We start from the raw sequence: 19825 nt of genomic DNA on the forward strand, positions 1-19825 counted from the left end.
ATATTCTTCCTTCCACTAGGTCCCTCTACTCCCTCTCACACCTCCCCTTCCTTCACCGCTGCTTTCCCAGACTTCACAATCCCCGCCACCAAATCTAACACCCTAACCTTCACCTCCCAAACCCTCTTCCACATCTCAACCTGCTTCTTCACCGTAGGACCTACATACACCAACTCCGGATGCCACATAGCTAGCGGCCAAAGATCTTCAAGAAACTGTGCCTGGGCCGACAGTAACGGGAATAAATCCCCAAATACGAGACAGCCTAGAATCCGGAATTGGCCGGGGTAATGGGGGGATTCCTCGGCGTGCGGGTCGGGTGGGGTATCTGCGGAGGGAGGGGTAAAGGAAGCGTCGATGGCGAGAACAAACCCGCCTGTATCTCCGGGGCACAAGAGAGACGAGAGCGGGTAGGGTTGCGTGTAGGAAGTGTAGCTAGGGGTGTCAACGGCGAGGAAGACAGAGGAAGCCCACCATTGGGCCTCGGGCTGGTCGCTTGGTCCCTGTTCCTTTCTTTTGACGCCATTGAAGTGTCTGCGGGGCGGGTGTTATATCAGTATACTATACTTCTGAAACCAAAGTGTAAGGGAAAGGGGTAAGAATTACTCACGTTTTCGCAGCATCAACATCACCCTCTGCAATCCCGAGATCCCGTCCATCGTACCAATGCAACCTCGCGTTCGCCTTCACATTTTCAAACCCCTCAATCTCCTCCCCCCAATCCCTCAAATCCTTCTCCAGCAATTTCACAAAATCCTCCCACTCCTTCTCCTCCTGCCCATACGTCAGCCGATATACAACAAACCCCCACCTATCACCGTTCTTTCTCCCCCCTCCTGCCCCTCCACTTGCATCCCTAACATCCATAATCCACCGCGCCGGCCCCAACCTCTTTCCCTCACCTCTCAACTCCCTTCTTACTTCATCCTGCGCAACTTTTTGAACCTGACACGTATCTAATAGACTTTCTGGACCAGGCGACGCCGGCGAAAGCCCAAATCTTGATTCAAGCCCCACGAGCATAGCTCGCACTGCTCTCTCTCGCGAGCGTAGTCGCAGCGTTTGGCTGTACCTTTGTCTCCTCTGTGCAAACGGCGGTTTGGGGATTGAGCAAGGAGGGGATGAGAGGGGAAGGGAAATAAATATAGTATAGTCAGCGTGTGCAGCGATTTCCGTGAGGTCCTGGATGCGGTTTAGGACTGTCATCTGGGTATCCGTGCAGCCGTATACCGAGGGAGCGGCAGCTGGGAGCGTACGTAGGATTTCGTAGTCGCGGCTTCGGAGTGTGTTGACATGAGAGATGATCCATGCGTGGGCTCGTGTCGTCATTTCTGTGAAAAGCGCGGTGATATATTCCTCCCACAGCTTTGCCGTGCTCACCTCTTGCATCCCTTTCCTTTCCTCCAGTCTGTTAAAACAGCCATCGAAATCCCGCAAATGCCCCTGAATCAACCTCACAGTCTCCACTAACCCATTCTTCACTCTCTCCACTTGCAAATACCCAAACACCTCAACTACACTCGCTAACTGCCGACACGCAAACCCGTGCATTTCTACATCTCCAAGCCTCTTCCTCCGCCACATCTCCCTGCTAACTGGCATAATACCCTCCCAAACCCGACTCTTCACTGCATGAACATTTTTTTCAACAATGATAAGCCGTGAGGGGTCAACATTGGACCCGATCCGAATCATCACGTGACCAATCGGGGATGTAGCAAATCGGTCGTGCGGGCCTGGAGATGTCCATGTTGAGTAGGGCGTTGTGAGGTATTTGTTGATGGCTTCGGGCGGGAAGAGAGGGAGAGAGGTAGGGGTGCCTGTGGGGAGTCGGCCGTGGATTAAGAATTCGATAAAGCGGCCGATTGCCTGAGGGGGGATGATGCGGTCGACTGTGGTGCGAGGGAATGTTAGGTTAGTTGGAGGGGGAATGGGGGAGGGAAGGTACCGATCGGAAATGTGTTGTCAATGTGCATCCTCCCGATAAATTCACGGGCATCTCGGGGGTGGTTTTCGCCCCAGTTTGGGTCGATTTGGCTGCGGAACGACATACTTTGTTACAACACCAAGCTGTTGCAACAGATACGCGTTTACACTGGAGATACAGGGCTCAGCTTCTTTTGTGAACGAGGTTACGAATGATGGAAGGTCGTTAGGGTTTGCAATGCCAAGCCTTTACCAGAATCCTTCGAACCGAGCAGGGAAAGTCGGCAGGAATGGGCTTTGGGCTTGGCCATCCTGGGGAATCTGACGAGATACAGAATACCGGCAGAGTAGGACTGCTGCCTTGAATGCGGAAAGGAGTGTTTCTGTCCATGGATGATGTAGCCAATGACATTGCCGTGGAAGAAAGACGATAACGAAGACTCTATATCATGGCCTATTAGCAGTCGCTCCGCAATTTAGGTGGCGCAATGCGAAGCGCCACCTATTATTATAGAGTGTCAGAAACTCTCGGCTGTATGAAAGCCAAGTGAGGCCATGTTTAAGACTGATCTCGTGAAATTACGAGCTAACGGATTTCAGCTCTAGCGCGTTTTCTGGTAGCTGCATGGTTGCATCACGAACCGGACGTGGAGAAAACATTAACCCGAAGAATATCACGGTATCCTCTTTTGTGACTGCTTTCAAGCCAGTATGACAGCACGATACCCATTGAGCTTCTTTGGTGCTCGTCTGTGCTCTCTTACATATGCTCGTGAGCCTGCCTTATCTAACACTCTCAGTGCCCAGCATCAGGCTTCAGGTTCTAGAAGGCAGGTGCTCGAATTTTCATTCCTCATCTCATGTTACACGACGTTAGCTCTCTGTGCTTGGACTTCTTACGGTCCCGAACGTTTATGCTGGACGCTCTGGATGACGAAGTATCCGCAATCAAGCTGTGTGAATGGTGACTACTGTGTTTGTTCATGAGATAGTATGCTTCTATGCGTGAGACCAGTGGTAGGAGACAAAGAAGCTCAGAGAAGAGACCGATGCGCAGGGGGAGAGTGCATTCAATGGGGATTCATCTAGAGAACTAAACGAGAAACGGGAGGCCGAAGGCATGTGTTTCTGTAACGAGAGGGAAGAAGTTATGATAGACCTGGCAGGAGAGGATGTCGTCTGAGTACAACCTGAATAGATTATTTCAAGAGGAAGATGAAGAAAATGTATAAGAAACGAACAAAGATATTTGGTGACGCGATTAGAACCGAACGAGTTCGAAAGGGAGACATCATCAACAACACATTCTTCACGCCATTGCTCAAGTTTCGAATCTCTATACTCTAACAATTGCAGGCGGAAACCTTTCCAGAAACTTCAACGCGAAGAAAGCAAGACGCCCCTTTGTCGGGATTCTCAGCCATCGAATAAATGGATAACCGAACAAGCTTCTTTCGCACTCTCATACGGATTCTCAATCCCGACGCCCTCCACCCCAGCTACTCTCCTATTTCTCGCGAAACCCGACGTGCTCCCACTTACCACTATTACAACAGTAGCGGGCAAATCAAAAGCCGATGTTTGGCAAAGGTACGTGAGTGCGCTCAAGCGGGATGGTTCAGTTTGCGTAGCACAGAAACCGCCGCTCTCAGTCCTGGATTTACATGTCCTAGATCATGTGTTCTGTGCGATTGCAATTTACGTGCTATGGATTAACTAACCTAATGACGTGGGTACCCCGATTCTCTGTGAAGGAGAGCAAGTGAGGGATTTTCAGGTGATGTTTGGATGGGACGACAGAATTGGAAGTCTATCTTATTAACATCCCTCCCTGCGTGGCGGGACACCCTCCGTGGTGAGACAAATGAGGGGTAATTTACCTTCAAACAACTCGATTTCGGTCTACAGGTGAGTATATACAACAAATATTTCGGCCGTATACTATAGTTATTCTTCAGTGTCCAAAACCCCGCTTACCTAGAAATTAGATTTGTAGGGTTGTCTTTACGCTTAGCTGGTAAAAACCCTCCTTTTTATGTATGATTATGTTCCTTTGCTGCAGCAACACTATTCTAAACTCTTACCACTTATAATACTTGTAGAGAGGTTTTATGTTCACCTAAGAGACTTACAATAGCCTAGCAATTTACTACTATCCTATTGGTAGTTACTTCAAACTAGAGCGATTGCCAATCCTGGCTAGTGCAAAACAGCTCACAATGTAATTTAATCCAGTTACTTACAGCTGCCGCTAAGGGGGTTTGTGTCTTGGCAAGCGGGCTCAACCTTGGCTACTCTATGCCTACCCGTCAACCAAGTCACCTCTTACAGATTCGCCACGTCACAACCATGTAGCTGGAGCGGGTCGGCCGCCCTCCCTACTTGTGGTGGCGATATTTAGCACTAAACTACTTTTATTACCATTTGATATCCCTAAAGCATCCTTTCGCTGCTAGACCTGTTCAGCCAGAACCTGCAATCAGCCTCACGATCCCATCGCCCACCCACAGTGCAGTGCCATGGTTCTCGAAACCCGGAGGCTATCGTTTTGCCTTACAATTTCCATGTACAAGTTCCAATGATACCAAGAAGGATCGTGGCTCCAGTCATCTGCCAACTTGCTACCCAAATGTCCCCTAGATTTCCTTTAGGATTCCCCATAGTATCCCGAACAACAAGCTGGGAGGAAAGAATCCAACGGCGAGAACCCGCCAAATCTTGACCTAATCCCAGTCTTCCTCGCAGCAGATACCCCACGCTTCCGTTAGTTCGGAATACTGAGAGTGAAGTTCTCCACAGGTCCTTTTGGATGTTATCGTATAGCCAATGTGGCGCCTGACGCTATTCCATCAGGATTAGTGAAGAAGCCCATCATCTGCCAGCCTCCAATGGGTGGGGACAGTTTGGATGGTATTGGGTGGCACTCGTATTCCGTTCCTTTCAGGGGAACAAGGTCAGCCGCCGGAGGTATACGCTCGCAAGGCTTTCCAGGTTCGCAAATATTATCGTGACACCGCACATCAATATATCGAGGCCGCACGTAGGCGAACTGATTATTGAGGCATTAAAATAGTTCTGCTACCATCTTTCTTAATACAGGAACTGTAGCATACCTTCATATGGCGAATACTATGAACCGCTATAAACTTTCTGTGCTAGGTCCAAAGGCGGCCCAGGTACGGGGTCAGAGGAAACTCCAGAGAAAGTCTCGCTCGGGACGGTTGGTTCATGCCGAACAATTCGCTTAGGTAGTAGCACGACAAAACTTCGGAATTCTTTGCACAGTTTCTTGAACACATACCTCTCCTCGATAAAGTTTCGCCCTTGAGCCACTAGTCGAGCAAACTGTTCACCATTGCTTCCTCTGGCTCTTCGTCATCAGAGCTCATATCCATATACTCTTTACTTGGGAAGTTTTCCGCTCAAATACGGCTAGAAACAAGGCCTTTCTCTTGAACAGAGGATTTGTTGACATTATTCACCTGTCGCGCCTGTGTTGGCTCTTCTTTCGTAGCATCAAGGATTCCGCCCTATATCCTTACAAGCACCAGCCCGAGTATTCCAGCAGCCACCAAACCGGCTTTCAACGAGACAAGATTTGCCAATTCGAGATCAACAGAATGCCGAACTTCCTCCTTTAGGTCTTGCGAGAACGCCTTGAACAATCTTTTAAAGTTCCGGTGGGGTCGCTCAGGGCTGATACGCTTATCTTCCATCGCTACTCTATATAGCGTTTTGAGTTCTCGGTCCTCCAGAAAGATGCTGACTAATTAATCAGTCGCCCTCTTCATCTCAGCGTGCGTGAGTAGGCTGTTTCTAGTAATTGCAATCGAGAGCGTGGTCTGCAGGGAGAAAAGTACGGATACTGGAGCAGATATGTCGTCTGAAATTTCGGAGGTAGATATGACCTGGATGTCATTCGCTCTCCGCCCGAGCAGAAGCGTCATCACTTCTTTTCCGCTACTCCAATTCTCCCGATGAGAACAGAGGGTAGCTACTTATATGTAGAAAGAAAGTGCATTATTCGAACCCCGAACTGAGAAGCTGAGTTAGTAGTCGTTTGGGCGTAGCAGGTCAAAGGGAAAAGCCATGGACCAGCCTTGGCACATGGCGCAGGAAAGGCAGAGTCAACCGAGCATATCACTACTTCAAACATGGAGCAGATCCATTATATGTCCAAACTGGGCTAGTCCATATAGTAAATCATAGAGACAGAACAGGGTATCAAGGCTAACATTACAGTTTCTATACATGTGAGAATGGAATTGCTGCTGGAGCATCTCCGGTCTCGATCACGAGAGTAAATTACAGGGGCAGGTATCGATGGAAGACTATGCTAGACGCTGGGTAATCGGTAAAGGGGTTTGGACAACGCTCTTGAATGGAATGATTGAAATGAAATGCAAGTAACGAAACTGCCCAGACAATAGATATGCTAATGAGACAAAATTACGCATACTCCGGTGCATTTGAATGACTGTTGTACAGGAGTCCTGTAGCTCTATCTCCGACCATTCCTAGTTCCGTGACGGTTTGGATTCTGATTCCTAGTTGACCTGTGGGTATCATGTCTCGGGAGCCCCATCTCCTCGTCTGGAACGCGATCCCTTCGACTTGAATATGCGGGGGCCGGTCGACGAACGTCATCGTGGTGGCTATCGTAGGAGGGCGGCCTTGAGTCCATGTCATCGTCAAAGTCCTCATACACGGTGGCAGGAGCAGATCTCCTTTTCAGCTTCTTCTCCCGTATCTTTCTATCCTCGTCGTCGATGAGTTGCTGTGGTTTGTAGACGGCGTCAAGCCGTTTCTCTAGTAATCGGACATTTCGAGAGTTGCACTTCATTGCCGCGTCGGCGAGATCGCCGACAAATGGAATCAACCCAACAAGGAAGTCGAGGATCAAGTTCAGATACATTCGGCTTTTAATGCCGTCGAGGCCGCACTGGACTTTGTCCATTTTTTCGATGAGGCGCCAAGCGAAGAACCCATCGAGGACGTCGCCCACAGCAGGAACGAGGCCAATCACTGCAGACCAGCCAAATCGAATGCCACAGAAGTTGAAGAGGCACACATCGAGCATGTATGCCCTTCGGCGGGCGTTGGCGAGGATATCGGCGTCTTCGGCAGGGATGTAGGCGGGAATTTGCTTCTTGACTTTCTTCTTTTTGCCCTTTGGAGTTTCGATTGTCTCGTAGAATGGGTCCTAGTAGGTGGTGTGAGAAGAGTTCAATACAAATATTGAAAATGTGGATTTTTTATATATTTATTTTTATTTTTATGTGGCAAAGTACCAGTTGAGCGATTTGTTGACAGTGGGGGGATGGTGGAGCTTAGAGACAGAAATTGAGGGAACTGGGCATGAAGACTTACATAATCCGTAACGTTCTTCGACTTGTACTTGTCCATCTCCTTGTTCAGCAGCTTCTTCGCTGCATACTTGGCTACCGCTTGCGTCATACTGTCGGGGGATGTGGTCGATGGGAAGAAAAGAGTAAATTGATTAGTTAGGCGAGGAGAGTTGATTTAGATGCAACTGAATGCTCCGAGAGGCTTCTTTATATATTTGTTCTTGAGACAATGCTCTGTTTACGACTTTGGGGTGCGGCTCTGGGAAGGGCTAAAAAGCAAGCTGGTTGGCCAACGAAGCTTCGTTCCAGAAAGTCTGAAACGGGCGGCTCGCCGCTATGAATAGAGGACGAGTGCGATTGCTGCAAACGAAAAGCAACAAGTGTAAAGATGATGAAAGAGAGGCGAGAAGCGAACAGGCGAGGGGTGAGCTTTTATTGAAGTGTGGAGAAGCTAGCGATGCAGTCTTGTCATGCCCTGATTTGAGCGTCGCATCACTCTGTGGATGAGACGTCATGCTCAGACCCAGACGGATTTTAGCGATGCGCACAGCCACGGCGGAAGTGCCACAGACGCCACAGTTGCGGCACAAGCGTCGCTCCTGCCGGTCCAACCACGACGCTTTCCACCTCTCACCCTCCCACTTGCAGCCTTCACCCACACCACAACACCCCCTCACGTGCTGTATTCTTTCACTGATAGCTTGCGCGGCTGTGTACCCAACTCCCTGATCGCCGAGATCCAGAACGTTCGCTCCCCGCGCGCAGTGTCGCGCCAGCTGTCACTCTCTCCACGCGCACCTGAGGCGGCATGCTGCTGCAAGACACCGGCCAACATGACCTCCTTAGACACCAAGATGCGGCTAGTTGACTGGCTGGACGACCTCTGCGTGCGCTTCATTATCAACCTGCCGCACGAAGAACTGCAGTCGGTGGAGCGCATCTGCTTCCAGATTGAGGAGGCACAATGGTTCTACGAGGACTTCATCCGCCCGCTGGACCCCAGTCTGCCATCGATGAACCTGCGCAAATTCGCCATGCTCATGTTCCAGCACTGTCCGCTGTCGTCGGCCTACTCGGAGCTGCACCACTCCCAGGCCTACGAGGATTTCCTCGCGTACAAGACCCGCGTGCCGGTCCGCGGCGCCATCATGCTGAACCAGGATATGACACAGGCGGTGCTGGTCAAGGGGTGGAAGAAGGGCGCCAAGTGGAGCTTCCCGCGGGGGAAGATAAACAAGGGCGAGGCGGACTTGGACTGCGCGGTGAGGGAGGTCTATGAGGAGACCGGCTTTGATCTGAAGCAACACGAGGGCCTGGTGGGCACCGAAGCGGATACGAAGAGCATCACCGTGGCCATGCGGGAACAGCACATGAAGTTGTACGTGTTCCGCGGCGTACCCATGGATGCGCACTTTGAGCCGCGCACGAGGAAGGAGATTTCGGTAGGTTGAGAATGGTAGAGGCTGCGGTGCACGAGGCTGACAGGTTGTGTGCAGAAAATCGCATGGTACAAGCTCGGCGATTTACCCACCCTCAAGCGCAAGAACCAGGCACAGCAGGGAAACGGTGCCGATCTGCTCAAGGACAACATGTTTTATATGGTGGCGCCCTTTTTGGGCCCGCTGAAGGGCTGGATCAAGCTGCAACACAAGCTTGATAAGCAGAGGGCGAAGGCCGGCGCGACTCTGGCCCCTCCAGTTCCTGCCGGCGAGACGGACTTGGAGGAGGCCGAAGTCAATGACAATGCCCAGGGCGAGACGACCGCAGATGAAGCAACTATTGCACAACCAGAGACCGCTGACACGACCTTCGCTGACCTTGTGGCCCAGCTTGGCAGAGGCCACCGCTCAAGTGATGCCCTGCCCGAGGTCTCTGCCCAGCCGCAACCGCCGCAGATACTGGATCCTGCTGCAGAGCTCAAGCGACTGCTGAGCGTAGGAGCTGCTGCACTGCCTCTCCAAACACCGCCTGTGGAAGCACCCGCGCCAGTTCAGGATCAGCAATCCCACCCCCTCCTCGCCATGATTCAGCGCAGCAAACCTACTGGGCTCCCCCCTCCAAGAACTCCGCTCGACCAGATCATGTCCCCCCCGCCAGTACCCCACAGTCCGCACGGCCAACACCATCCCCGCCCCACCCCCCCTCACCCCGACCATATGCCTCCTCCGCCAGCATTCCAATTCCCACTCCAGCAGAATCTGCCCTACCGAGGACCCCAACCTCCCCATGTGCCTCCCCATATGCCCCCCCAACATCCCAATGCCCCGCCTATGCAGATACCGCGACAGTTTATGCCTCCCCCGCCTCGCCACCCAAACCCCGTCTTTCAGGCCCACGCGCCGAATATCCAGCAAGCGTTTAGCCAGCAGGCACCGCGGCCGTACCAACGAACTGGAGATCCTCAATTTGCCCAATCCCCGCAGTTTCCTGGTTTGCATGGCCCTGCTATCCCGCCTGCCTCAAAGTTGCCTCCACCAAAGCTCACCGCCCATGCGTTGGGATTGCTGAATGCATTCAAAAGCCACGAGAAACCCACGCCGCCAACACCCCAACATCCCTCTCATCCTGCGCCAAGCTCTCAGGCCACGCCGAGAATGCAACAGCTGCCCGCTCTGCACCCTACCGTTGATCCGTTCTCGTCACCGCGAGCCCCGCCGAGTGCGAATCTGTATGCACCAAGCCCACCACCCTTCAGGTCTCCGCCGCCTAGCGCCAACTTTCAGCCTGCTCAACCGAAACCCAGGAGTGCTCACCAGGACAACTTGCTCAATCTCTTCCGCTCGCCTTCCGTATCTGCCGCTACCCCTCCTCCACCGAAGATTGAGGCTCAGCCCGTGGAACTGTCAGCCCACCCAACTCCCGGTGTTATACGATTACAACCAGCATCACATGACGCCGCACCACCACGACCTGACCTGACCATCAAGCCTAACCTACTTGAGGCATTTGGGCAGCGGCCACGGAAGCCAAGCTTGACCTCTGCGACGATCAGCGGACCGCTCAACGCCCCCGACTTTGAAACTGTCAAGAAGAGTTCGCTTCTCCATGATATCAATGGCCATGGCCATCATGGTCACGGCCATGAACGAGGGATCTCGCCTGGCGGGCGAAAGAGTGTGGAGCAGAAGACGTTCATTCCAATGCAGATTTTGAAGCGAGAGCACCCAATACCAAGCAACAAGCCCAGTCCTACTGAAGTTGCCGAAGACCGTGCCCGGATTAGTCCGAGGACTATATCCAATGAGACCACTCCACAAACAACCGCCTTCAAGCCGCAGATCCTCCGTCGACCTCAGCAGAACGCGTCTCCAGTTCCAGCATCAGCACTGGGTCCTGCTCCCCTCCTACATGCTGGAATCGGCGTAGGCGGTAGCTATGTAGCTCCGCCAATTGCTCCAGCAGCCCTGACACGCTTTCCGGCCGCACCTGGAGCGCATGGCGCCTTCGACCGAAGAGAGACATTGCCTTCAGAACAAAAGAGCGCATTACTCTCTCTCTTCGGAAAACCATCGCAAGTCAAATCGCCCTCCCCCTCCCCCCTTCCAGTTGTTGGTCCAGCCCACGAACCCCCTCCTGCATCTACTAGCCTACCAACCCTACCATCCAAATCTCCCTTTCCCAGAAGTCCCCAACCGCCAACGCCAAAGACAATGATGTCCGGCGTAATCTCCCCGGTAAGCCCGCTCCCCGAAAAAGGAAGCCAGCAAAACAGCCCCGCGAACCTTGCCTCCCGATCCCGGATATCGTCGATTGGCGAGACAATGCCCCCCACCATCGTCATCCCGCAGAATGGCCCTGGTCCGACGAGTCACCCAAGTACCTCAGTAAGCCAGAAAAATGGGTTTGGTAGTGCCGGCGTGGGTGTCTGTGTGGAAAGGGAGGAAGGGTATATTAGCGCTGAGTCTGTTGGAGCGGGTCTCGTAGACAAAGGGAAAGGGAAGAAGGATGAGGGCAAGAGCCCAGTGGATAAGACGTTTTTGCTGGGATTTTTGGAGGATGTGGCTAGGAGAGGACGGTAATTTTGGGGGGGTTCCTTGGGTTAGGTTCGGGCCCTTGGGGTGCAGAATTGTTCCATTATCTTTGGGCGGGGATGAGGCCTTTCGGTGTACTTTTTCAGTGTGGTTAGATGATAGGATTTCTGGTTTCTTGGAGTTTTGTACGATTGTGATGATGGAGTGTGTCTGGGTGGACAAGATGGCTCATCCTCAACAAATGGGGAAAGCAGCTCGCAGATCAATTCAAGAGCTGTGTGAGGAAATTTCAACATTCATACTCCTACCATACTCCTCCCAACCCCATTCCTCCCACAACACCGTCTCCCACCAGTCTGTCATTCCTATCTACTACAAAACTACTCCCTCAAAATCTTCGCCCTAGCTTCATCTGGCGGGCTAATATTTTCTCCCTAGTAGTCCACACGAAGTCCCCCCTCACTTTTGACGGGAAGGCGTTGAGAGGGATAGAGCAAGAACATCCCCCACACCACATACATCAACAAACTTCGGCAACACGCGCGTCATCAAGAGTTCGTCGACTTCAGGGTCGTCATCAATGATGACTTCACGCGGACAGATGATATGGAAATCGAGATCTGCCCCCCCCTCGCGCACTCCCAAGGATACTGCCCATGGTTGTCAGCCCAATCAGGACGATGTGCCGGATCCCTCGCGCGTGCAGGTATTTTAGCAGATCAGACGATGCGAAACAATTTGGTTGCAGCTTTCCCAGCACGATCTCCTCCTTGGTGCCCCAGCCCCCTGGTGGGGTTAGGGAGGTAGGAATGGCATAGTTGGGGCTGTGTGGGTTGGAGGTTGTGGACTGCACGAGGGTTAGTGATATACAAATATAGGGAGAGGCAGGTATGGAAATCCTGTAAAGAGCATTGGCAGTGGAGATATGGGAGTGGTCAACGTATGGTAAATAATCCCTTTTCTTCGAGCTCAGCAACCCATTTCGCAAGTTTATTGTACGGACTCACAAACGCATTCCCGTTCACTCCAAAAGGAAGCGTGTGGTGGATGATCAATGGAATGCCGTCGAAAAGCTCACTCCCATCTGCAGAACTACGGCCTCTGGCTGCTGTTATCTCGCCGCGGAAGAAATCTAACAGCCTTTGAACGTTTGCTAGATACGCATCTTGTGTTTCTTTAGGAAAGCGCGCTAGGATTTGTGTCTGAACGTCGGATAGTAGAAGTGCTGTTTTGGAGACATTGATAGGGATGTAGAATGGTGAGGAGTTTGTCGTAGGCTCGGTGGTGGGAGACATTTTGGATGGCGGGGCGGGGAGTGAAAGAAGGAAAGAAACTTTGACGTAAATTGAATTTGGATATTCTTTCTTGTAGTGAATGAGGTATATAAGATAAACTTTCGAATATTTATAGTCCCTTGTTGTTTACTCTTTGATCCGCTTTCTTTACTATGGGTGGTTTAGTCTAGTTCGGATATGTATATCGGAGAAGTCGGCATTCGATCTCCGATTCGACCACCCGAGCCTAATGCTCCTCAGCATGCTGAGTAGCTTCCATGTTGCATTGCTAGTGATAACAGCAATTAAAAAACGTCTCCGCGGAGAACGAAAAAAGGGGAAATTAACAATGTAACAGTAGTGCAAGTTACGGTTATCTCAGGGGAGGGGAAGAACGTGGAGGAAGAACGTGTCATCGAACACGGCTTTGGTCACGCTAAGCGTTTCTGCATATCGCAAAGGAACCGGACCCTATCCTTCAGGCCAGACAACTAATTTACAAGTTTATTGTACAGGTGTTTCGGAGGAGTTCAGTTCATAATACAACCGCACTTGACTTCAAGGTCAACGCTCACTCTTTCGTAAGCCGAGTTTTATTCTCAACCATGTTTGCGACATCGTCTCGTCTTTTCTTGAAACATTGGTCTCCATCCACGCCAATAATACTTCATAGAATCCATGTAGCGCATCCAAAGGAAACTTTCTAAGAAACCAACAGTCAGGCCCATAACTTTATCTGAATTCGCCATTTTTTAAGCCAGGGTTCGAATCAGGGGTAAGTCGGGTGGACCGTGTGAGTTCGTCTTTGCGTTGCCTAACAACCACGAAACCATTCCAGACGTGGATATCAACAAGTAAACCGAGCTTCTCAGAGGATATAATTATTTCTTGCGTCTAAAACTTCACGTCACACGCCGCATAGTTAAATTAGATGGGGGTACTAGGGGGATGAGGGAATATTCATTCGATAAACTATGAAGGCACAGCAGGAGCTACTACTAAAGAGATTACGGATATAGTTTACTTTTTTTTTATTTAATCTATTACATCAGCCGCCAGGTGTATGAAGAAAATTGAAAATATTCTCCAATGTGATATTACAGGGAAAGGAGGAAGCCTGCAGGAATGTTCAAATAGGACTGTAAGATGACATCTTTTACTAGTAGTGGTCGTGACCTTAACATTCCATTCAAAAAAAGGTTTATTACGTAAATCCGGCATGGAGTATAGACGATTCGATCGCGATAAGAAGCCAGCATCAACTCAACATGTATTATGGGTCTCCCCAAAGCCTTCTTCCCCCATCCCACCAAAGGGAACGTCTTCACCCTGCATTATGTAATCGGATTCCGTGAGCATTTCAGGATTGGGATCCATGGGGCCCGAACTAAACCCGAGTCTCACGTCGGAGGTGTCAGAGGGACTCATATTTGGCTGATCAATGGTGTCGTTAAATCTGAAAGTAGGGTCATTAAGAGGTGCCAGCTCTTGATTCTCCCATGTGAACGAATCGGTTGTTGGTAGAAGGTTTAGCAGTTCGTCCAGTGGCAAATTGCTGTTTCGGTTTTCCACTGTTCTCGAAGACGAGATTGCCGATAAATGGGAAAGATCTGAGAAAAGGGTGGCTCGGTGGGGACGTTGGGTTTGGCGGCCTGCCGGATAGCGCATATTGAAAGTTGGGGATGGGATCGGGAATGATGCTGCGGAATATCCAAGTGGTGGTCCGTTAGGAAGCTCATCTACGCACATATTTTGGGGAGCCTGGATTATTGAACAGTCCAGCGTCTCAGAGCGGCGCTTACATGGTCGGAGGTGAGAATCCGCGTCTCCATCATCTAAAGGTTGGAGGTTCATCTTTGGTCCGGCGGGGCGACATCTATACCGAGCTCGTCCCACAGGCGGCGCTGGAAGCTCATTTTGTTGCTGTTGGAACTCCGAAAAGATCTCTTCGCGACATTGACTCGCGATTTGGGCCAACTCTTCCCTCAGAGCCTCTTCGATCTCCAATCTCTCACAGAGCGATTCAAGCCTTTGCCGTACCCTACGGGGAAACTCACGTCTTGAGAAAATTTCGAAGTCATCGAGCTCGCTTCCTTCCAGCGGCTCGACGAGGTCATCGCAATCTGGTTGGAATGAGCCGATTTTGCAACTTCAAGCACTACTCACCAAGAAGGGGAAAACTTACAAGGAGAAACCGACATCACGGGCACGCTTGGGAACAAAAAGTGATACACTGCTCTCCATCTCTCTTCTTCGGTTTTCTCTGAGCCAAACCTTTTTTTGCTCTTGAGGCGGGCTATTTGGGTTACACTGAGCCCCTGGGGAGATGAATTCGAGCTGACCATACACGGCTGGGGAAGCCTCTGATGGTTTTCTAATTCATCTTCGGTTTGAAAGATTTTATGGCACCTTCTGCAGTAGATCGAGACATGGCACCTGTAAAGATGTTCCCTTGTTCGGCGTTAGTCGCGGTTTGCAAGAGTTATTAGTGAATCGTACTTCATTCGGTGAACGCCTTTGAACCCTGGGTATCGGCACGCCCTTCCTTTATGCTGACGAGGGCTATGTTTAAAGAAGGGGCAAGCGAAACGGACAATAGGTGCTGGCTCAGCATCTGGGACATTGTTTGTCTTATTCCGGCGCCTCTGGGAATCTCCATCGTCCTGGTCACCGCCATCTTCATCCTTCTGCCAACCTTTCCTGTGTTCTGTCGATGAACCTTTCCCCGCGCCGCTTTCGTTCGGTTGAAGTGTACTTTGCGGAATTGCTGCAGTTGCGCTGTCATTCGAACCACTTTGTGTTCCAGTGCAAGTGCGCAAGTCTGGCGAAGAGTAGAGAATGACATGGAATTCCTTCATTAACTTGTCAATGAACCTGGACTTCGACGATGACAAAGAGTCCGCGAGGAATTCACCGGATGACTCCTCTCCGGCATCTGAAGAAACCAAGCTAGAGGAGTCTTGGCTTGAGAAAGAGAAGTTTGATGAGCTGTGGGAAGAGGGGTATTCTCTACGGGAGTTTTGACTGATGGAAGATTGGCTCGAATCGTCCCCACTCGGGAAGCTGCTTATAGAAGAGAGCCGCGAAAGAGATTCCTCCTCGGATGATTCTTCATCGTCGTATTTTGGAGCCAAACTGCCGGAAGCACTATGACTATTCGTTGCGTAGTAAATGAGTGGGCTTGAGTCTCCGACCTTGTTGTCTAGCATTCGTGAGTTGGGAACTTCATCGAAGTTTGAACTACTCTCCAACTTTATCAGATCGTAGGTCGACAGTGCTGATGAGTATTTATAGGGTCTTTCCGCGAGATAAGACCGTCCAGAAGTCTGGAAAAGGCTGAAGATACTAGAAATATGAGGGATTAAGGAAGTGTCGGATTTGGTAAATCTCATACTTGATGAGCGCGAGATGTTGCCGGCCCATTTGAGGAACCGTGAGATTTCTCCGCGCTTTTTACGCTTGAAGAGCGGCTTGCGCTTGCGCTGCCGAGAACCTTTTAAAGGCGGAGGCGAAGAAAAGCCCATTGAGGATAGAAGTGGGCGCGGAAATGGACGTTTTAACGTCAATGGATGCGGAATTCCTAGCATTGAGCACACATCCCAGACTAGAAGTTCTAAGACATGTGGAATGGTAATCTCTCCATTAGGAATGACCAGGTCGGAGCGACTGTGAGGGCCACTGACATGTATATGCAGAAAGCCTTGCTTGGTCGAATATGGGGTACCGGATGTGGGCCACATGCACATGGTAATGGCCCAGTCCGGGCTGACCAGGAGTTTCCAGACTTGAAGAATAACAACCTCTCCGTTATGACCAATGAAGTAAGAGAGATCTAGCCTATTACGGCGAATAATATTAACATTCCATAAAGGATGCTGGATTAGTTGGTCCATTTTCTCCCGGGCATGGCGTTGCTCCCAAGAGGAAGGCAATTTGGTGCTAACTGCCTTCTCAAATTTAAGCCTCGGGGTATCGCGTGGCGTTGCCTCCGTCAACTGTTTAACTGAAGTTTTCTTCGAAGCCAGGGGGGGTAGAGAATGAATGGAGCAAAGAATCCAGGAACGGTAAACGGGAAGTGAAAACGGTGGCAGAGAAAAGGTATCGGGGCATTGAGGGAGAGAGAGATTTGGAATCTTGGCCTCGCCATCCATCGTGCTCCGGTCGAGGTAATCAGACGAGTTCCTTAGGCGAAGGTGATGATATTGTGGGTCGCGAGAGGCTTATAGTATCAACAGATCTAGGCGCCTCTGTTTAGCAAGGAGGACAGAAGAACTCGGGATTTGGATTCGAGTGTACCTTGAGGATGGGAGCCGAGAGTCGCTGCTATCAGGAGTGGGCGCAGAAAGTGGACGCTGTAAATTCAGACCTGAGAAAATGAAGGTGACGAAGAGAGGCACCGTAACTCGATGAGTAACAGAAGGGGACGTGAATGGCTATTTCTCACCTTGATCTGAGAATCGCGCAACTGCGAGTTGTGAGCCAATGGCTTGACTTGGCGCTCTTTCAGCCTTCCTTCAGCCTTGCACGTGAGGAGGTGAGGTGGCTCCAGCCAGGCACACATCATATGCCAGTGATTTTGAGACTCTACAAGCCAACCATGGTGTTCAAAAGAAGTCAATATCTCGGCTTAAGCCCTCATCTGCACTCCTATCGAATCCTTGTGATCTTTTCTCATCTTCCATTTCTTAAATAAACTGCCTGCAGTAGTTCAAGCCGCAAGCAGGCTGAAGAAGGTTGAAGAACAGAGGGGCTGAACTAATCGGGGCAGTGATTATACCAAGAGGATCAATGATTAAGTGGCGTCGGTGGTGAATGATCTTGGGGGGGATGATGATGCTGACTAATCCTCGTAGGTGTCCAATCACTTCCTTTCCACGTGGCTTCAAAGATTGGCTGTGCAATTAACCTCATGATGGATATCTGCCGACGTGATAGACAAGGATTATATATTAGCGAGTGGAGACTAAGCGCGACCCCCATTTGCAAATCATTTATCTAAATATTAGTGTATAATTCGATTTGTTGGGGTGAAGTTGGAGAAGGCAAAGACGTCTGAAATCTATGTTCTGTGGAGAATGACTGTTACACAATCATCTCGTATTGTTTTTTGGCTTGAACGGGCCGGAGAGATGGTTTGCTAATTGCCGAATAGTGGATACAAGACGTCTATTTAGGTGCCCAAGTATTCTCCAATTTGAATAGGAATTCAAGTACTCTCACACGATTGTGAGGAGAGAGGTCAAGCAACTACCAGCATGTCGTCCTTCATCTTCACTCTCGGTCTCCTCATCTCCTCCGTTCACTCAGTTACTGCCCGGGGCTGCACCACCGATGGCCTTCTTAGGTATGCAGCTGAATACGTCGAGTCCCTCCAAACCGGGAAGCTACACGCCGACTTCGCCAGCACCACCTACTGGGAGAACAACAAAACCGTCTCGACCACCGGACCGCCGCTAAAATGGGGTGGCCTCAAAATCGACCACAACCGCACCATCGTCGACCAAGAGCAATGCGCGACGTACACAGAGATCATTTCGACGAGTCCAAGTCCGGGGTATGTTATTGGGACGCAGATTCGTATGTTGATTCATCCCGAAGATGGGTATACGCCGACGCTGGTGGATTCGATTGTCACAAGTAAGGGGGATTGGCAGTTCAATGCGAGTAAGTCGCTCTCACTCGTTACGGGGGAGAATTGGGATACGTTGCCGACGGAGAAACGCGTGGACCGCATTACCCTCGAAAAGGCAGCGGATGCGTATCTAGATCTTTGGACGAATAAAAGTGCGGCCGTCCCGTGGGGATACCCGTGTGCGAGGATGGAAGGTAGCGCGTATACAGCGAAGGGTAAGCCGGATGATTCGTGTAGTGTGGGGATTCCAGCCGGAGGTCAGCCGGCGAATACGGATAGGAGGTATGTTACAGATGTGACAGTCGGAAGTGTGAGTGTACTGTGTAAATTTGGGAGTATGAAGAGTGGAGCACCCGACAGTCATGAGTTCAGGCTGGAGAGTGGGAAATTGAGGTACGTGCACACGATGACAGTTATGACAGCGAAATGAGAGAGGAGAATAAGAGCCAAGGATGTGGATGATATGTAAGATCAAGAGCAATAGGAATAGTTGTTGTGGTTGAAATACTGGGCAGGTCCTTTGCATTGTATTTTTCTTTGGGCCCAAACCACCTCTTATCAGCCTACAGGATAGGCTCCATCAGCTCTTTCATACTTGTAACGTGCTTCGAGTCCACCATGTTGTGTTCCACGAGCTTCTGAACTACCCGCACACACCAATTTTGGCAGTTCTCTTTAATCTCTTTCCGGTTTGGAGCATGTGGTGGAGGTTCCAGTTCAGCAATTTCCTTGACCTTTCGAGAGTCTTCTAAGTTCATTTTCGTAAGACTATAAACAGAGTGCAAGTCGGGCAGCAGCGAAACCGGGACATATTCGGTGCAAGGATTGAAGTACATGCTCTCTGTGTCGCCTCGAACCTCTAAAATCGCTGTGAAGTTGATATGCCCACCCTGAGTAGAATTATGGTGTTCTTTTACGGGGACAAACTCTTGTGTGGGAGAAATAGCGAGGGCCCAGTGCAGTGGTTCTTCAGGCGATTGGTAATACCGCACTAGGTATAGGGTCAGGTAGGCCGCGTCCTCTGCAGTGAGAGATTTAGCTGGTGGAGCAGATTGAATTGGTTTCCAGATTACGGTTCCCTTCCGCCGCTTGTAGGTCACTCCATTGGTCGTCTTAAATTCTGTGAAACCTGCGGTCGTGATGACTTCTGGCGAGTCTGAATTAAGTGCGTCCATAACTACCTTCAATAGAATTCACCAATGTTTGACAGCGGGATTAAAAAGTTTCGCTTCAAGAACTTCGATATGAGCCCAGTGATTAGTGCGGCGGTGAGGAGAAGAGTTTTCGGAGTGCTGCCAAGATAGATGAGTCAGCGATGGCTGACATAACGTGTTCTACTACTCATCCGCCAACACTAGTCATCCGCCAACGCCAAAAACCACCAAAAATGACAAAAATTGCACCTTAAGATCTCAACAACACCTTAAACAAACGACTTGAAACCTTTGATATAGTCTTTTTTGCCTCCCTAGAGTACGTTATATACGTATAGAAGAAATCTATATCATAATACTTAAGATATTAGATTTTAGCCTGATTCTAGCCCCTAAATCTTTACTTATTAACAATAGCTTAAGTATAAACTCTAGGGCTCAAATATAAGTCTCGTGAGAGGTATAAAGAGGTAATATTAAAAATTTAGTCCTTTCTGCTCTGCTGTTGTTGAGATCTTAA

The 19825-nt window shown here is 50.2% G+C and overlaps 8 protein-coding genes across 8 annotated transcripts; 3 read left to right on the top strand and 5 right to left on the bottom strand.

The window, feature by feature from the left end:
• Positions 1-35: 35 nt before the first annotated feature.
• On the bottom strand, positions 36-1752 carry BDR25DRAFT_289550 (uncharacterized protein; the record flags this gene model as incomplete). The annotated part of the gene is made up of 2 exons (XM_033688459.1): positions 611-1752; positions 36-534 (listed from the first exon to the last, which is right to left on the bottom strand). The coding sequence occupies exons 1-2, from the start codon at positions 1693-1695 to the stop codon at positions 36-38; spliced, it is 1584 nt and encodes a 527-aa protein (XP_033545552.1). The 5' UTR covers positions 1696-1752.
• Positions 1753-2414: 662 nt separating this feature from the next.
• Positions 2415-4694, top strand: BDR25DRAFT_357077 (uncharacterized protein; the record flags this gene model as incomplete). The annotated part of the gene is made up of 14 exons (XM_033695756.1): positions 2415-2473; positions 2527-2605; positions 2637-2674; positions 2727-2901; positions 2948-3103; positions 3136-3251; positions 3283-3606; positions 3681-3734; positions 3787-3834; positions 4130-4147; positions 4203-4243; positions 4282-4313; positions 4366-4557; positions 4590-4694. 14 exons carry the CDS (start codon positions 2415-2417, stop codon positions 4692-4694), a joined length of 1437 nt encoding a protein of 478 aa, XP_033545553.1.
• Positions 4695-6149: 1455 nt separating this feature from the next.
• On the bottom strand, positions 6150-7749 carry BDR25DRAFT_289555 (uncharacterized protein). The gene is made up of 2 exons (XM_033688460.1): positions 7297-7749; positions 6150-7129 (listed from the first exon to the last, which is right to left on the bottom strand). Exons 1-2 carry the CDS (start codon positions 7381-7383, stop codon positions 6428-6430), a joined length of 789 nt encoding a protein of 262 aa, XP_033545554.1. The 5' UTR covers positions 7384-7749; the 3' UTR covers positions 6150-6427.
• Positions 7750-8128: 379 nt separating this feature from the next.
• On the top strand, positions 8129-11293 carry BDR25DRAFT_326456 (uncharacterized protein; the record flags this gene model as incomplete). Its single annotated transcript, XM_033692276.1, has 2 exons — positions 8129-8716; positions 8771-11293. 2 exons carry the CDS (start codon positions 8129-8131, stop codon positions 11291-11293), a joined length of 3111 nt encoding a protein of 1036 aa, XP_033545555.1.
• Positions 11294-11704: 411 nt separating this feature from the next.
• Positions 11705-12540, bottom strand: BDR25DRAFT_394570 (uncharacterized protein; the record flags this gene model as incomplete). Its single annotated transcript, XM_033698320.1, has 3 exons — positions 11705-11865; positions 11897-12213; positions 12245-12540. The coding sequence occupies 3 exons, from the start codon at positions 12538-12540 to the stop codon at positions 11705-11707; spliced, it is 774 nt and encodes a 257-aa protein (XP_033545556.1).
• Positions 12541-13251: 711 nt separating this feature from the next.
• Positions 13252-17499, bottom strand: BDR25DRAFT_357082 (uncharacterized protein; the record flags this gene model as incomplete). The annotated part of the gene is made up of 14 exons (XM_033695757.1): positions 13252-13413; positions 13461-13511; positions 13567-13636; positions 13696-13811; positions 13840-14642; positions 14705-14970; positions 15019-15043; positions 15077-16738; positions 16785-16842; positions 16886-17103; positions 17165-17184; positions 17215-17359; positions 17385-17439; positions 17494-17499. The coding sequence occupies 14 exons, from the start codon at positions 17497-17499 to the stop codon at positions 13252-13254; spliced, it is 3657 nt and encodes a 1218-aa protein (XP_033545557.1).
• Positions 17500-17594: 95 nt separating this feature from the next.
• On the top strand, positions 17595-18581 carry BDR25DRAFT_357083 (uncharacterized protein; the record flags this gene model as incomplete). Its single annotated transcript, XM_033695758.1, has 3 exons — positions 17595-17621; positions 17672-17745; positions 17774-18581. The coding sequence occupies 3 exons, from the start codon at positions 17595-17597 to the stop codon at positions 18579-18581; spliced, it is 909 nt and encodes a 302-aa protein (XP_033545558.1).
• A 133-nt stretch (positions 18582-18714) lies between these two features.
• BDR25DRAFT_230654 (uncharacterized protein) lies at positions 18715-19326 on the bottom strand (the record flags this gene model as incomplete). Its single annotated transcript, XM_033685350.1, has 2 exons — positions 18715-19041; positions 19075-19326. 2 exons carry the CDS (start codon positions 19324-19326, stop codon positions 18715-18717), a joined length of 579 nt encoding a protein of 192 aa, XP_033545559.1.
• Positions 19327-19825: the final 499 nt, after the last annotated feature.

This window comes from Lindgomyces ingoldianus (assembly GCF_010093535.1).
Source record: "Lindgomyces ingoldianus strain ATCC 200398 unplaced genomic scaffold BDR25scaffold_23, whole genome shotgun sequence".
Classification (NCBI taxonomy): Eukaryota; Fungi; Ascomycota; class Dothideomycetes; order Pleosporales; family Lindgomycetaceae; genus Lindgomyces; species Lindgomyces ingoldianus.